Source organism: Aquila chrysaetos, chromosome 17, assembly GCF_900496995.4.
Source record: "Aquila chrysaetos chrysaetos chromosome 17, bAquChr1.4, whole genome shotgun sequence".
NCBI classification, from domain to species: domain Eukaryota; kingdom Metazoa; phylum Chordata; class Aves; order Accipitriformes; family Accipitridae; genus Aquila; species Aquila chrysaetos.
Window position 1 is genome coordinate 8,790,363 of NC_044020.1, and position 18,107 is coordinate 8,808,469.

Consider the following 18,107-nt stretch of genomic DNA (forward strand, 5'->3'; position numbering starts at 1 on the left):
TCCGGACATTAGGAAAAACTTTGTACCCAGTGCTCTGCTTTATGATGGCACCTACAAAGAAACTTGACATTAGCTACACTGCCTATGCACCAAAATCATGCTGATCAACGTGGTCTTATTTCTTTGTACTCCATCAGTTTCCTCACATTGTATTTCTAGTTGGAGCCAGCTCAGATGTATTTGCCTGATCCTACACACAAACAATACTACTAATAAACAAAAAACAAACAGAGACAACTCTCAAGTAACAAGGCAGTTGCTAGTCAAAAATGTAAGCATCTCCCCCCCGACTCCCCGCCACCGCCATTTCCTGCATTTTTAACAGCTGTAAACAAGTACCAGAAGGCTGTTGTAGTACTTGGGACCACTTCAGAGTACGATCAAAGATATATGAGGAGGGTGGTTCTCCATTACCAATTTAATTCCAGTCACTTTAAATTAAGTCAGTTTAAGAACTGTCATTGCATTCCCAGATAAAAATAAACAAAGACTCCCTAGTATCTGACAAGATTTCTCACCTCCTGAAGTGGGTCTGTGGTTGGAGGTAGAGACTGAAAACATTATTGTGATAGTAAAAAAAGATTTCTTTCAGAAGTAGCTATTAACTGAAAGCAGTTAAGGTTGGGGTGGGGGCAAGCTTGTGGCAACACTGCAACTTTAAGAGCAACTCTCCTTTCCCAGCTACGCTCTTGGTTGTAGGACACATTTTATCCTTACTTTAACAGCCACATGGAATGGGGATTTGGCAGGGGGAGGCCCTAAGGCAGGTACCATGTATTTTCACAAGGAATCTCCTTCCTACTTCAACCCACCACATCTGAAGCTATGCTGTATACTTGAAAACCCTAAACCACCATCATGGCTATGTAGGCAAATGGCTCAGTTAATGGGCACAAGTGAGACACCATAGGTCTGGTTTTAAAGCCAGAGGTTATGAAGGAAGACTATGACATGTGCAAGACTCCTCTACCCATTGGGAGAACGAAGGAAGTGTACTACAGCAAGTAACCTCAGTATTCACTGAAAACTGCTGGGTAGGTAGCCTATCATCTGACTACTTGCAGTTAAAACTGCACTGTAAGCTGCAATTCCTTCTGAACTGGGTTTGTTTCTGGAATTTCCTTAGTTTTCAACAGACTATGTACCGGATCAATGAATATTGAAAACAGAGTAACTACATTAAGAGTCACCATACAAGAAATTCCTGACTTGCTCAGTAACAAGAGCACTGTTTCAAGTTTCAGAGAAATGAACTTCAGCTCCAAGGCTAATAACCCCAACACTTGGAGTTCCTATAAGCACCATCTCCCAGCTCTAAAAGAGAGATAATGTACTAGGTCTATTAAAAAAAAAAAGTTCAACTTAGTAACATAACTAGATCCAAGCAATGTGTAAAACTGAAGTAAAAAGAAGTCAGCTCTATCCCTGAGCCAAAGCTGAACCATTAGTTTGCGGTATCTGCTGACCAGACCTGAGTATGTATTTCCAACTGCTTATTTAGAATAATAATTTCAACCAAAAATGGGTGTCTCCTAGTGTCATGGTTTAACCCCAGCCAGCAACTAAGCACCACGCAGCAGCTCACTCACTCCCCCCCCCCACCCAGTGGGAAGGGGGAGAAAATCGGGAAAAAGAAGCAAAACCCACGGGTTGAGATAAGAACAGTTTAATAGAACAGAAAAGAAGAAACTAATAATGATAACACTAATAAAATGACAACAGTAATGATAAAAGGATTGGAATGTACAAATGATGCGCAGTGCAATTGCTCACCACCCGCCGACCGGCACCCAGCTAGTCCCCCAGCCGGTGCCGCCACCGCCCCGGTCCTCACTTCCCAGTCCCTATACTGGATGGGACGTCCCATGGTCTGGAATACCCCGTTGGCCAGTTTGGGTCAGCTGCCCTGGCTGTGTCCTGTGCCAACTTCTTGTGCCCCTCCAGCTTTCTCGCTGGCTGGGCATGAGAAGCTGAAAAATCCTTGACATTAGTCTAAACACTACTAGCAACAACTGAAAACATCAGTGTTATCAACATTCTTCACATACTGAACTCAAAACATAGCACCATACCAGCTACTAGGAAGACAGTTAACTCTATCCCAGCTGAAACTAGGACACCTAGCAGAACTGGAGCTGACTTCCACCTTGCTATACAGTGTATGAAGACAAATCCTGTCAACCTGAGCTTCCAGCCAGCAATCCCATGTGTTGCTCATGCATCCCTGAATCGGCAAGCATCTGTTTCTTCATGTAAGTGCATGTACAGACACACTTATACCAGATTTGAGACTAAAAGGATGTGCCCCTTCCCTCCACCACTAGCCTGTCTCCTACTCTTTTGTCTGTATCACTTTGGGGTTTTTTTAACTACCACAGCACAAGACTACAGATTTTCCTGAAGCTCTACTCTTAGTGTCTCACATTTAGCAAGCTGGAAACAAGCTGCAGGGCTAGACTGGTAAGGCAAATGGTGTTTAGAATCCAGTAGAGAGCTGGAGACAGGAGCAAGAGCCTCTCCCTGACTACACCCAACTTAAACCACATTTGCCTCCCATAGCCAGGAAGGAGCATGTAGATTCAGTGCTGGAAAAAACTCCTATCACTGCGTACTACTGCTAAGTGTTACAATTCCCTCATCAAATGACAGCAGGTCCTCAAGCTAGAAAGTTAACTCTTAGTCAAGACATGGCAACAGACAAGCTGGCATTCTTGAACTTAATCTCTCTGGTTAAATCTACAAGCTCCTAATGAGCATGACTGATACTACAGTATCATAACATTCATCAAAACCCCCAAAGCTTAGGGATAAACGTGAGAAGGAATACTAGTCTGGAAAAGCACAGTATCACACATGTTTTTGAGCATACCAAGCTGATCTGCTACTGTTACTTAAGAACTTAAAGATGCATTGGTTGCAGACAACCTCTTTTACTTTGGTTAGAATGGACCAGCAACATGCACAAAACCACGTCTCAGATGAGGCAAGACACTTCTGTAGTGGCCCGAAATTGTATCACCTGGTTCACACTGAAATTCAGTTGTCTTTTTCCTAACTTGTAATCAGAATTGCATATTCAGAAATAACTTAAACTTGGTGAAATACACACACTTGAACATAAAAAAAAAAAAAATCGTTCTTGCCTACAAGTCTGATGTAGTATATTTCATAATTCTGAACTATTCTTTATAAAAAATGATTCCTTCAAAAGCAAAACAGAGCTTAGACTTGAGACAAGCCTTACCACACCTCTGATAAAAGGACTGAGAAGGAGATGAAAAAGAGGAGAGGGAAAGGAGCAGAACAGCAATATTGCAGATGAGGAGAAAAGAATAAGAGTAGAAATATACTACATGGCTTAGAGAAGAGAACAAGAGAACACATAGCAGAGACAGAAAAGAAAATGCACAGAACAATCTAGGAAGCAATAAGGAACAAAAACAACTTGTGGGACAGCCCCATCACAGGGGCTGCAGCTACAACAGCGACACAGGGTGGGATAGAAGACATGAAGAAACCAGAGTCTCTCCAAATTTCAGCATGGGTGGTACTACATGCCTAGCCATACCTCACAGGCAGACAACAAATCACCTTGCTTAACACTGTACATCTACACGGTAGTCACAATTTATATTAAACCCCCATTCTCTAGGTCAAAACCCAAATACTAGTGTCAATCTTTAGTGGTATCTTTAACAATTAAGCAATATTTAAAAAAAAAAAATCAGGTGAAAACAATCGCCCTTTAATCTGTTGCTCCCACTATAAGTCTTATAGTCTCTTTCGTTTGGTGGGTCAGGGGGAGGGAGGGATGGAAGGAAAGCGGCAGGGGAAGGCAGAGGACATGTTCCCAATGCCCAGGACTACTCAGTTTAGGTTTTCTTCTCTTTGCCAGCAACCCAGTTTCCACAGGCAGTCACAGTCCAGTGAGAGCCAATACCTGACCGACTGCTACAAAAAGCACTGGTTTCACATGGACACTGGCTGTGCTATCCATTCATTTCCCACTTTCTCTGGAACCACAGCTCCCCTGCAAAACAGTGCCTAGACTATGGCTTGTCAGTAATTTCATGCATCACAGTTTGCAGTGTATTATTCTAAAGCACGTATCAAGGCTGTTCAGTTGGCAGCTCTTAATCGATAAAAAATTCCCGCCTATAACAGACAATTAAATAGCCAGCAAAAAGTGTCAACTCTTCTTCCATGACTCCAGGAATCACTGTAACATTGTCAAAACTGATAAACACTTGTTTTTGAGCAGTTTGCAGGCAACACTTCTTGCCCCTCCTAAGAGCAACTATGTCCCTACCCTAGCCAGTTCTCTACACGGGGCTTGATAGCATCAGGGTCCCAACATGAAACACTCACCACAGTGAGTGGGGAGGAAAAGAAAAAAAAGAAACTAAGTGATTCTGCGCAGCCCTCCTTAGCTGCATGCTTGCTCTAAAGCATTCACTGCTGCTAGTAACTTTGACAACATGGAAAATACTTACTTTCCCCAATCTTGCCCTGTTAAACTAATCAATAACTTTGTATAATACAAGAACTAGAGCTTCCTGCCCCCTCCTAACCACTGTAAAATGGTAGATTACTATTTATCTGAGAAAGGCAATTTGAGAAAAATATTTCTTGAGGTATCTTCATTGTTACAAAACTCCTCAAAGTTTTGTGTTCTGTATTATTGCTATAATGGACATCTTTGTGTTAATCTTGTAGAAAACATTCAACATATCAAAACAACTGAGTGCGGCAGAGCACAAATAGTGATCGTACGACCTCTTTGACCTTCACAGGTATTTTTTCAGCTCCTAAATTAACTTTTGCATACAGAGGGAGAGAGATACAGGAAATATTGAGGTTACAAGTATGTGAGTAGAAACTGACTCACCACAGTCCTTTGCTTGTTGGGCAGGAAGACTCTAACAATAGGCTTCTGTGGAGACTTAGGGTTATTCCGTGACATATCAGCAGGGTTTTGATAAACCGAAAGGGATGAAGGTGCTACAGAGAGGCTAGAGGACGAAGATGATGCAACTGTGTCTGTTGAAGCCGAACTGGAGACAGAGAAATCCGTTCCATTCCCCATGGATTCCAGTAACTGCTGTTCTCTCTGCTGTAGAGCATCTAGTTTGCTGGTGTACTCTTCATAGGCCTGTGAAAGAGCAGGAGCTGTTTTAATGCTGTAGTAGTCTCAGACAAAAACCAAAATCTAAGTTCAGAATAAACATGAAACAAAACGCATTCTAAACTAATTCAAATTTCCCAGTAATACGAACAAAATGGTCTGGTGAAATTTTTCAGTAGGACACAAAGAAGAAATGGCTTTCAATTCATTATGTGAAAACTTCTGAACCGACAACTAATTTTTTAATAGATTAAATGGATAAGTGCATAAAAGAAATCGTAAGTCACAGTTTCAAAGCACCTGCACTAAACAGTCTAATTCAGAACTACTTTAAAGAAGACAGCAATCTTTAATAAATGTTGTCAGCTGCATTGCCAAATTACTGTGCCACAGCTAAATTTATCATTCTTTTGGAATGACAGCTAAATACATCTAATGCAATAACTAAGAGAAAGCTGAAATCTGCTTTTTAACATCTGTATCAGACAACTCACCTAGCTCATTCTTTAGCATCCTTCACCTCTGGCACTATCCCTTCATACCAGACGGTACAAAAAACTTTATTTCAGTTAGAACACAACTAAGTTTTCCCTGTTACAAAGTCATCCATGAACATGTAAAAGTGACCCTTTGGAAGAATTTTTTAATGTCTGTATAAGATTAATTCTATTTTCTACCAAGTTTATGTAAAACCTGATTACACACTGATCAAGTTTCTTAAACAAACAAAAAAATCCAGTAACATTAAATTTGCCCATTAAGTTTTTATTAAATGTAGCCAAGTTAAACATTATTGCCAAACTCTATAACACAAATACATAATTGGTATATATTTTTGTTTAAAGTTTGTTTCCATCAACTTTGTCTTTATAACAAGAAAATTTTGATCTGTATCCAAGCATCAGAATTATTTCTTCAGCACATAAATTAGTACAGAGTATCTTCAAAAATCTGAATCAGTTAAGGAATGTGTGTTTCATGCTACATAAGCATGTCAGTGTTAACCAAGGACATGTTAGACCTTTACAGACAAGAAGAAACAAAGATCTTACAAACCTAACATCTAAGCAGTAGGGAACAGAATTTTCTACTTAGCTCTCCAGCAAGACCAAGATCTATGCCAAGCTGCATACATTTTCAATGCCACAAAAGATATTCATGTTAGGGAAAGATTTTTTACTTTTTTTTTTTTTAATTTGCTTTCCTCAAGTTTTCTGTGCATAATGTGTTGCTAATTAAAGTTATAGGAGAATTGAACTGAGCAAAAAGTCTGCAGAGTCTGCATGTGAAAAAAAAATTAAAATTAAGAGAAAAAATAACCAGCATTCAGTAGTGTTGCCACAAATACTACATTTTACTATGAATTTATTTCTCTGGGTTGTACATGCAGGTTCAACAAAACCAGCCTGGGTTAGGTGAGTAAACAGCAGTTGGCCCCTTGCTTTTTATGAAGGTTTAGCATCCCCCAGGATGGACCCCTGTTAAAAATTTGTGTCATCATCCCTACAGTGTTAACAAAGAGAATGATAATTTGACACAAAACGGACTAAGAAAAAAAAGCATTTTAAAGAATGGCAGTGAATATCACAATTTCAAATTTTAAATTTTATGGGTTCCATTTTTAATAAATGGACATAAGTTGCAGGAAACTGAGAACTACTACTTACTATTATTTTAAATACTGAAGATGTCTAGCATTTCACAAATAGACCCCAAAGTCAGAGACTGAAAACCAAAATATTTTCACTGTAGCCCAATTCTACTGTCAAAAGTAAATTGAAAGGTTACCCAATTACAAATAATGGCATTTTTTGGCTGTACAGTAACACAAATGTGTGTCTCCTACTTCCAGGATCAACATTTCATGTAAATTCCAGTAAAAGCCCTGTGTGTCAAGAATTATTTTCAGTAAACAAAAAGTAAGAATCATAAACTGTTACCATTTCACCAATACTTTTCTAAATACTTACTTCCTTTTCTCATGAACATTGCAAAATATTATTTGAACACATGCAACATTACATTGCTTCCGGATACTTGTGGGCTTAGTTCCTTCACAAAATTACACACATCCTTCAAAATACTCAATCCTACAATGTTTACACTGGCAGCTTAATCTGTCACTAATGCAAACTCAAAGTCAAATGATTTATCTTAATAAACAATGAGCATGGAAAGCTGGGAGCTGCTGCTGGTTTTGGGTTCTATACCATTAAATTCTGCATGAAAAGCTCTATTTTTAATGGAGACAAAAGCTCTCAAGTATTATACTATTATACTGTTACTCAATGTCATAGCAGAAGATCCCATAATAAAACATAATGGAACTAGAAATGCATCAGCAGACTTTAAATACATTTTTCTCTTTTTAAAAAATAAATTCTTTTTACAGAGAAGGAGTAACAGTACATGCAGCAGAAACAGAATAGCTCCAAAAAATCTCATTTTCACAAAGATTAAGTACTTCGGTGAGACATTGGTTTCAGCTGATGACTAGCACCCATAGTCCTTACACAGCCAACAGCACCAAGTCAAAACACAGAATTATCCCATGTGTTGTGGTTTAACTCCAGCCAGCTACTAAGTACCACACAGCCACTCACTCATTCCCCCCAGCAGGATGGGGGAGAGAATCAGGAAAAAAAACCCAGTAAAACTTGTGGGCTGAGATAAAGACAGTATAATAGGACAGAAAAGGAAGAAAATAATGGTAATAATAGCAACAACAATAATAATAAAATAATTTGAATATACAAAACAAGTGATGCACAACGCAATTGCTCACCACTTGCTGGCTGGTGCCCAGTCAGTTCCCAAGCAGCAGCCCCTGGCCAGCTTTCCCCCCAGTTTATATACCAGGCATGATGTCCTATGGTATGGAATATTCCTTTGGCCAGTTTGGGTCAGCTGTCCTGGCTGTGTCCCCTCCCAAGTTCTTGTGCCCCTCCAGCTTTCTTGCTGGCTGGGCAGTACGAGAAGCTGAAAAGTCCTTGACTTGGTATAAACACTACTTTGCAACATCAGTGCGTTATCAACATTATTCTCTTACTAAATCCAAAACACAACACTATACCAGCTACTAGGAAGAAAATTAACTCTATTCCAGCCAAAACCAGGACACCATGGAGTTAAACTGAAAGGGTATTACAACAGCAAAGCTGACCTATGGCAAGTATTGCTAGCTAAAAGAAAGATTATGCCGTAGAGTTGGTCTGTCTACAACAGTGACCTGCAGCAGCAGAGCCATATTAGCAGACAGGCATCAACAGCTACACAAACCTTCCAATCAGTCAAGGCCCTCTGGGTCAACTATAAGGTTGATTTCTAACATTGTGTTTCAAAAACAAACACAAAAGTTCAAAATTAAGTTTGTACAGCATCTACAGTGTGAAGAAGATTAAGCTGAACATTCAAGCAATTCATTAAATTAAGGATTTTAAAGGTATTTCAGAAGGAAAAGTTTATGAAATCTAGAATGAAATCCATTCAGTTTACATATTCCCATGAAGACGTGCATAATGTTCTACAAGAAAGCTTAAATCTTACTTTCAGCTTGATAGAGAATCACAGGAGGAAAAAACAAACAAAAAAAAGGTTGGAAGATAACCCTGGAAGTCATCTAGTCCAACACTTGTTTGACACAGAGATAATTTTTAAGTTCAATCAGGTTGCTCAGGGTCTTGCCAAAGCACGTTTTGAAAGTCTTGAAGGATGAAGACTCCACAGCCTCTGGGCAACCAGTTCCAGGGCTCTAAAACCACTCTCACAATTAAGAACTTTCTCTTGTGAAATTCACTCCATGCTGTCTGTGACATTGCCTCTTCCCCTTTTGCTGTGCTTGTCTGAAAAGAGCCCGGCCCTCTCTTTAGGTTGCAAGACCCTGCAGATTCCTCCCTAGCCTTCTCTTCTCCACGCCAAACACCGCTCGAGCGCAGTCACGCAAGTAGTGAGTAGCCGGGTCCCTCTTCATGCTGGCTAGGCACTTGCTAAGGCAGCCCAGCCTGCCGTTACCCTGGGGATGGGTTACCCACAGCTCAGCTTGTTGCTCACCAAGCCAGCCGCCCGCCTGCACCCACGGGCACCCGCCTTGTCGCGGGTGCAAGGTGCCGCGCTCGTCTTTGTTGTTGTGCTGCTTCTTGTCATGAGGCTTCTGTTCTTCGACTCCTCCAGCTTGTTCATTAGTTGCAAAAAACCAGACTGTCTTTAATAACACATATTATCCTCAACAAATTTATCTGTTTGTTGTATCGCTACAGGGCTCCCAATTTAGTGTGAGTTTACAGTGTTTCACGAAGTTAAAGGAAAAAATATATTTGAAAAGCTGGCTATTAGATTCAAATTGACACATCTTGTCAATCCACACATAATTCTATGGCTATCTAAAATAGAACAAAAAGTTAATTTTAATTATATTGCACATCAGTATGTATGCATAACATAATATAGTCTCTGAGGCTTCAACTAAGTAAAATGTATAAAGGACTGGTAAGCTGCCAAGTCCACCTAAAGCATAGGAAGTTGGCATGTTTATACACAATGTACCTACATGCCATAATACAACTGCTGCTCACTCAGGAGCATCAGAGTTAGTTACTTCTTAAATGTTGCAGCCTATTGACAATATAAACACTGACCTCAGAAGTCAACAGAATTTGCATGATGTTACACAGATGTGCCAACAGAGTTCTGCTGTCAAGATGATGACAAGGGATTTTTTCAAAAATGTGTATTTTTGTATTACATATTATTTATATTATATTTGAAATTTGCTTTCTCGGGCCATAACCAGGCTATACATTCTAGTAATAACATCTAAGGAAACAAAAAGCAACAAGTGAAATATTTTTTAAAAAATTAATCTGGGACAAAACCAAGTAGCAAAATACACTTTCTCCTCCCTGCCCCCTACCACACCTGGTTAGAAACCCAGACTAAACTCAAGCAGACCAACTGGTTTTACCATTCTGTCTCCCTTCCTCAATCAATATTAGATAATATCCACATACTGCAAGACTCTTAAAAGCCTAAACTACAGTTTCCTGGTCTTTGAAACTGAGATTGTGTTTCTATTTAAAAGATGTCTGACCTTTTAGGCTGTTGATCAAATGCAAATCCCACTAAGTTAAATGGGAGCTGAAGATAGACATAACATACGTCAGGATTTCTTCATTTAGTAAGACTCCTAAATCTGTACTTAGTCTAACTTTAGACACTCCAGTTTTGGTCCAACATATTTGATCAGCATCTGTTAGGAGCCTGGTAAAAATTAATCTGAATTTCCCCAGAGAACCGCCCCGTTTCCCAGCACCTGTACTCAGGATTAGCATTTTCCTGGAATCCCACAAACAGTCTGAAGCAACCTGAGATTCGACACTGAGATGCATTTCAGACTGTATATGCCGGCTGTTGCAATAAGCATACTTTAGATCAGCAAAGAGGTAATCTTCTTTAATTTGACCCCCTGCATCGATTCTTCAGATATACAGGAATAAGGAATGAAACACTCTCCTGAAATTCAACAGTGAAACTCTCAAAAATAGCAACAACAAGGCTGCCGAATAAAATACGTTTAATAGCCCAGGAAAAGAGAAAGCTAGGGGAAAAAAAAAATTAAAATCACGGTAGTTGGGGACAAACATACCTCTGCCCCCATGATTCTCATTTTAAATTGCTTCCAACAGTAGGAGTAGGAAGGAGGATGATTCCTTCAGGACAACACTAGAAAGGTGACTGAGTTTTAAAACTTATTTTGATACGACTATCATTCTACCTATGCATTTGTATACTGTTTTATTTTGTGTGGAGTTTGAATAAAAAAAAGCAGGCAGCTTACTCTTGTAGCGTTAACTGACATAACCTACAGGTCCAGGATGCAACTTCTCACCAAGTGAGGAACTATTTACATGCGAATGGGCTAATACCGTTCAATTAAGTTCTCGCAGATGAAGCGTTCTCTGTACACATAACTTTGAGGCAAGGACACAAAATGCATTTTGGAAGTTTAAATAGGTAAGGCCTCCCTGAACAGTCATTAAGAGTCTACAAAGGCTAACAAATCTGATTAAGTCATTTAAGCACAATCTCTCCTTTCTAAGTTTGAGCTGACTGCTTTTGACCAGTCTGGATCTGTACAACACATTTCAGTTTGTAAACAGCATTTGTTGCCAACACTAAGTTGAAATGCATATATCTTTATTGTCCTTTCCCTAACTTAGGTTATCCTTTTCATCAGTACTTCGTTGGTAGAGACAAAAAAAAAAAAAAAAAAAAAAAAAAAAAAAAGAAAAATTGATGGCCATTATAAAAGAATATGCAACTGCATATTTTAACCATTTTTGCTAACTGAACCCCAGCTTTTCCCAGTATCATAATATTAGACTTCTTCACAGTAAAGATTTCCCATATTTACAATGCTTAGACAAACCCTTAAGAAAAGGGTTTTTCCACAGTGAATCACAAACTGTGTATTTTGGGAAACAGCACTTCAAGGACAGATATAACACACTAAGAAATTATGTGGGAAGACAAAAATCATTGATGTTTTCAGCTGCTGTGATACAGAGTGCTTCCAAAAAGTGTGGTAAAACCTACCAAGGAGCTCCTGCAGCCTCTTTTCCAGAAGAAAAGAAAAATGCTATTAGTGATATTTCTACATCTACTGAGTCAAGCAGTTATTTTAAATATTTGACAGAGATTTCCAGGAGTCTGTTAGATCTGAGATACATGCAGGAGATAGAAAAAGTTAAGAACTAGAATTACCTAAGAAAGAATGTTAACTATAAGCCATTTTTTATATTTTAATACAGCCACTGCTTGCTACATGTATTACTTCTTCCAGATGGAACAAACATAAAACTTTTTCTTGTAATCATATTAGAGAACATTGATAAGATTCCTGAAGCTAGTACTATTTATAATAATTAGAAGAAAATTGTGTGGTTAATGACAAACGGTCTTTTCTTTCTTCTGTTCATTTTGTTTCCTACCCCTGTCCCTTACACACACACCCAGAAGTCTCTCTGCAGCTTTGGTCTCTTTCCTCAGCCCCTACTTTCCTGCTCTGAGAGGAGAGAGACAAGCTACCTGCTGCCCTCCAGCTTCACGCTACATTTTCTACCCTAGGCAGCTGCAAAAAAGGAGCCCACCCAGGCACACAGGCTCTACTCCCCCTCCTCTACAGTCACCCTTTTAAGACCATCACTGAGGAGTGACGGACCAAGGCAGTGAGATACCCCTGAATCAGAGTACCCCATCTTGCAGGAATAATTAAATATATGCTGAATTCAACACAGCACACGTCAATCACTTTTGATATTTCAAGAAATCCATTCCTCTTTCATAGTCAATTGATGAATCGTGAAATGATGGCTGCGACAATAGCTGTCAGTTTTAAAGTTCTTGTGATGTAAAACACATTGAACCCCCCCCCCCCAATTAAAAAAAAGTCTGCCACAAAAAAAACCCCACATTTTGTCTTCTTACTCTTATATGAGCACAGGAAAAAAAAAAAAAAGCTTGTTAGCTTCTATTTTCTTGAGCAACTGTAACTAAGGCATAAATTCCTTTTTATTTTTAAATGAGGTGTATGTTTTATATTCAATGCACAAATAATTTTACTACATCCTTTGCATGCTCAATTTTCAGAATTAATTTTCTTGTTCAATTCTTCAGTTTTCCTTTGCGCGCTTCCGCTCCCCCAACCCCTTCCTTTCCACTTTTAATTGAAACGCAATTCTGTTGCCAGGTTCCACCACAACTTTACTTGACAGGTCTACAGAGGCAGCTCCAGCACAGAACAGGAGCCAGTGCAAAGGGTGCTGTAAGTTCTGTGAACGTGAGCAGTTAGATGCTTAAGAAATGAAGGATATAAAGCCAGACAGGAACACAAAAGAACCGAACAAACCCTATTGTACTGAAACTCTACACACCAGAAGATGGATGGATAGCTGTCAAGCTTTTCATAGGTATACAAAAAACCATGGTTTTGCAGAAAGCATTACAATAACAAACTAGATGTTTACAACAGTGAAAGGCAGTATGGGCAAAAGCAAAGTGTTTATTTGCAGGTACTTATCTAACAATTAGCTTTGGCTAATTCCAACTTTTGCCAAGAGCTTGCTGATAGCACTCAAGAGATGATCAACAGGCACAATCCACAGAAGCCCTTAAGAGTCGCTCACTTTTTATGGAAGATGCAAAGAGATCAGAGCAGTGAGAAGAAACAAAGGGAAGGGTGATGCAGTCCAAGTAGCGGACTAGCAAAATTACCCATACAGATTCTGTGTAAAAGCAGGGCAATATTGCACTTTATAGCCAGAAATGAGACTTCAGCAAAACAACCAAAATGTAAAAATCAGACGAGGATGGACAGACTATAAGTTACATTACCTTCCTGTTCAAGCACTCTGGAGATAGTACACAGACCATAGCATCAAGACCTAGATGTAGCCTGGATGTGAAAGCTTGCAGGGAAAAAGGGGTCACACGCGTAGAAGTCAGTGATGATGCCCAGGTATGGAACTTGAACAACAGGCCTGGTATCGCACAGCAGCTCTGTACATATGGAGTTTGCCATTTCTAATGGATGTCAGACAGACAAGTGATCTATTGAATCACTTAAGCTACCCACATGTATTCTACATACTCTCCTCTTCTTTTTATTCATATCAAAACTACTGTGTTTTCTTAGTTCCACATTTCCTAGAAGCAAATGTGTTCTTCCACACTTTATCACACTACATTCAGAGCTTTTTACATACAGTTTTGTCCTTCCATATTGCAACCAGGGTTGTTCTGGTCCTTTTTCTGACAGGTGAAGGAATACAGAAAGTCAAAATGTTAGCTCTAGCAGTGACAGATCAGACTCAGGTAAATTGCTGCAAAGTAAATTCTGACAATAGAAAGCAATCCCTGTTCTTGACCAAGCCAAAAGCAGCCAAAATTTGGGAAAAGGCACAGAAAGGACACACTAGACAATGGCTGCCGGGTTGAAATGAACAGTAAAGGGTAGACAGTAATCTTGCTTCTGACTGTACCAGGTACTCTGTAATATATTTCTTCTTTTTCACACTTTAGTTCTACCACAGGAAATCTACGCTCTAAACAAATGACAGGTTTGCAGCATTTAATCCTATTCACTTCAATCAATCCATCTGAGGATGATCTAATCTAAGCTAATGACCATCCAAATAGAAAGTTCCTCTCCTCTCCTCTCTCAGCTCACCATCTAGGTTCTTGGCTCACAGCTGCAAGCTCTTCCCCTTCCCTAACCTTTAACCACAGCTTTGGGGCTCACTGGACTTCATCATGACCAAGTTCAATCTACTAACAGGATGGCAAACTCATCCAACAAAATCAGAGTATTTTCGTTCCAGGTTAGTGATTGGAAGTGGCTTAGTCACTACTAGTACTGCAAGCAAGTACCTGAACAAAGGAAGCAGAGGAACCACATAGCTAAGAGCTGGGAAAAACAAGGCTTTTCATTTCAATGACAGTGGGCTCTCTTCACAGGACTCGCTGTTTCATGGGATAATTCAACTGAAAAAGCAGCACTACTTGTCACAAGAACCGCTTCATGATCCAGCACAACTCACTGCAGCAGAGTAACACCTTGCTCCATCTTGCAGGGCTTCCCTACCGTGTTGATAAGTCAGAGTTGCAGTTTCCTCTCAGCAGCACATGGAACCATTGAACTTGCAAATCTACTTCAAGCTTCATGGTTCGTAGTCACTAACTATTTCAGACTTACCATACTCTTTACACTATCATAATAATTTCCTAGTACACACTTACGACTGCAAATGCCCTCTTCCCTATCAATGAATTACAGAATAATCAAAAAGCTTCCAGTGTAGAGATCTCGGGTTTATTTTAGATACAAGCAAGTGACAAATGACTGTAATGAACTAACAATTTCACTACCTCAAATCCAGACTTAGTACAGATTAAGCTCATTATTATTGCAATTTGATACATAATCTAATGAAACCAACATACATGTGGCAATATTAAAACCAGACATATGGAATGAACCAGTTCATATGAAAACAGAGATGTGTTTATATACCATTGAGTGGTTAAAAAAGTGATTAGCACTCATTCAATACTCCCATTTCACATTAGCAATAAGTAAAGCAACTATAGAGGGCCTCATTTGACCTTAACTGTTAAGGACCTTATGTCAACATTTGTATAATCAAGCTACTGCCCTGCTCTGACATATTAAGATAAAAGCTAGAAGTACCTCAAATAATGAGATCTTTATTTTTAATTACCCAGTGCCTTTAGGCAGCAATTACAATTAAAAAGACTACAAAAGAAATCTGGTTGACCTCCAGTTATCTCAATACTTGAGAGAACCAAGGGTTTGGAGTAAGTGACAGCCATTCAATTCCTAACAAATGTAACTTATGCATGCAGTCCTTTTTTATGCTTTTAATAGTCCTACGTCAACGCAACTTTATGAATCTGGAGTGATGAAAGAATACAGAAATTTAATTTATAGTTAGTTTAGAAATTAAACACAGCTTACTCCACCCTACAATTTTATGTATTTCTTTAAGAAGTTCCCTTCTACTAATATCATTTTTTGGATTCTACATTATTATTTTTCAGAGAACAAAAAGTGAAGTCAACTGCTTTAAAGGCAATGTTAGTCTTAGAAGATGCTTTCATGTGTATGTGTATATATTTGCTTTTAAGAACAGAGCGTGCCTCTTTCTATTATACACACACACTCTTCCCCCCCTCCACACCTAAAAAGAATGCTTTACATTTCAATTGCACCAACATCACTATTAGACCATGCCACTGACCTTCCCCTACAGATGTGTATCAGGAATCCCACACAGTTCCCTTCTATCTCCAGTGGAAGAGTTAAGTTTCTAATACACAAGGAGAATATTCTCTTCTACTACAGATATTCTCAGTTTTAATGTAAGATGCTTCATATAAGATTAAGACAACACACCATTAATCTAACCACATTGATTTGAATGTAAACTTACCTCTAAATATATTGATGGTGGGTTATGCTCTCCTCCAAATTTGTCTAGCAGTGCCTCTATATGTTCTTGTGTTAATTTAATCATTTGTTTGATATTCCACACCTAAAACACAAAATTAAAATTTTTTATAATCAAAAGGAGCCTAGAGAATCTGTCTTAAAACAAAACAAAACAAAAATATCCATTTTCTTGGTATTTAATAACAGAATTCCGTAATAAAAGTATTTTAATTATCAGTAAAAGAGTGCACAAAGTCATCCTGTTCATCCACTGTCGGTAATACACAGCTTGCTTCTGATATAAACAGAGAAAAATTAAATCTGGTTTTAAAATTCAGGAACCATTGAATAAACTTTTAAGAATGGTTTATTTTTCACGTTTATCAAAATCATATTAAGTATTTTCCTTGCAAGACTTTGCAGCCCAATTCCTACAGTATTACAAAGTTTAGTGAAGGAGTTCTATCAAACCTTAAGTAATCTGTGTAAACAACATTCACAAAACCTAGATCTAGTGTTTTATTTGCATGGGAATAGGATGTCTTGATCTTTAAGAGCACCTTCTATACCCTGACCTCTATACTTGGTCTACCCTACAAGTTTTCTTACAGACCTTGGACACAATCTGAAAAAGACATTTACCTCTAGTGCACAGAGAAGACTAGGCACTGTACTATGATACAACTCAGGTTGTTAGTCATTCTTCACAACATCTTGAAAAAGTTAATTTTAGCACCTTAAGACCATTGTAGGTGAACAGTATTATAAACCCTAATTTATACCTAAAAAGGCAGCGACGCACATGCCCAAACACTTAAAGTAATAATGCTACACTGATTTAAGAAGCTACTTCAGTCCAATCAAAGTCAGAAATTTATAGTGGGGGAAGAGGGAAGAAGAGAAGAGAATGTCATCTTCATAGGTATTGTTATTCAGACTATTTCTCAGGAAAAAATTATTATGTCAGAGTTATTAGGCTCACAATGAAAGAAATGAAGATAGTATAAAGAGTGCTTCTTACAAAGCTATTTTAAAGATACCCTTTACCTTTTTCAGTTTTAACTCTCTTCTACTTCACAGATTATAATATATACAGCCTCAAGACCAGGTCTGCATTTACAAATTGTGACAACCTACCTCTTTAAAAAGAAGATGCAAATAACTTCATATTCTAAAGTAGGCACCAATAATAGAATCCAACCCAAGTTGGATCAAAACAAATTTTACCATGTAACTTGAGAAGTTCACAAAGAAAGAAACTCTAAAACACAGAACTCACATTTTGCACACCACCCTATTTGCCCCTTCTAATTCTAGACATCAGTTATTTGCCAGCAATTTCCTAAAGTAAACTAATAATTGATTCACTTCTAGCCCAAGTTTTAGAACAGATACCAGAACAAAGATTTCATCAAATATGAAAATAGTTTGCTCAGGAACAAGCAACCCAAACTACAAAGAGTGAGGGGAGCAGGGACACACACCGAACAAAGACAGTGCTATTCGCATATTCTGTATGTAAATTCCCTTGAGGCAAATGTGGAAGTCAGCTTGCTTCTCAACTTGCAATCAATTTATCACATTGAAGCTTGGACTGCCAACCAGCAGCAAAGAGAAGGATTTCTGTATTTTGCTAGTTTTTCCCAAGATGGCAAGGACTAGTTGTATGCTTGGTGAAAAGAACAAGCTTGAATCAACACTAGAATTAATCGGTTCACTATAAGAGTTTAGGATGTTTAGTTACTGTGTAACTGGTAACTTGCTGTTAACCTGGGTGTGTATACAGAAAATTTCTGGCAAACTAAGAAATCATTTCAGGATTACCTTCAGAAACAGGTTTCATTAGTACTTAACACAACTTCTATTATTTGGTCATTCTGGTAATTTCACCCACCAAAAGTTTTCCTCAACATGTACTGTACCAGAACCAGTGTCAACAATTTACTATACTTAAATCCCTGGCAACGGGGAAGGTGG

The 18,107-nt window shown here is 38.6% G+C and overlaps 1 protein-coding gene across 2 annotated transcripts in view; it reads right to left on the bottom strand.

The window, feature by feature from the left end:
* Nucleotides 1–18,107, bottom strand: part of BRAF (B-Raf proto-oncogene, serine/threonine kinase) — an 89,977-nt gene that overhangs the window by 56,426 nt on the left and 15,444 nt on the right. For both annotated transcript variants that reach the window (XM_030041415.1, XM_030041416.2), the window contains exons 2-3: nt 16,132–16,233; nt 4,889–5,152 (exon numbers count right to left, since the gene is read on the bottom strand). In XM_030041415.1, the coding sequence (XP_029897275.1) occupies nt 4,889–5,152; nt 16,132–16,233 (366 nt within the window). The remainder of the gene's footprint in view (nt 1–4,888; nt 5,153–16,131; nt 16,234–18,107) is intronic.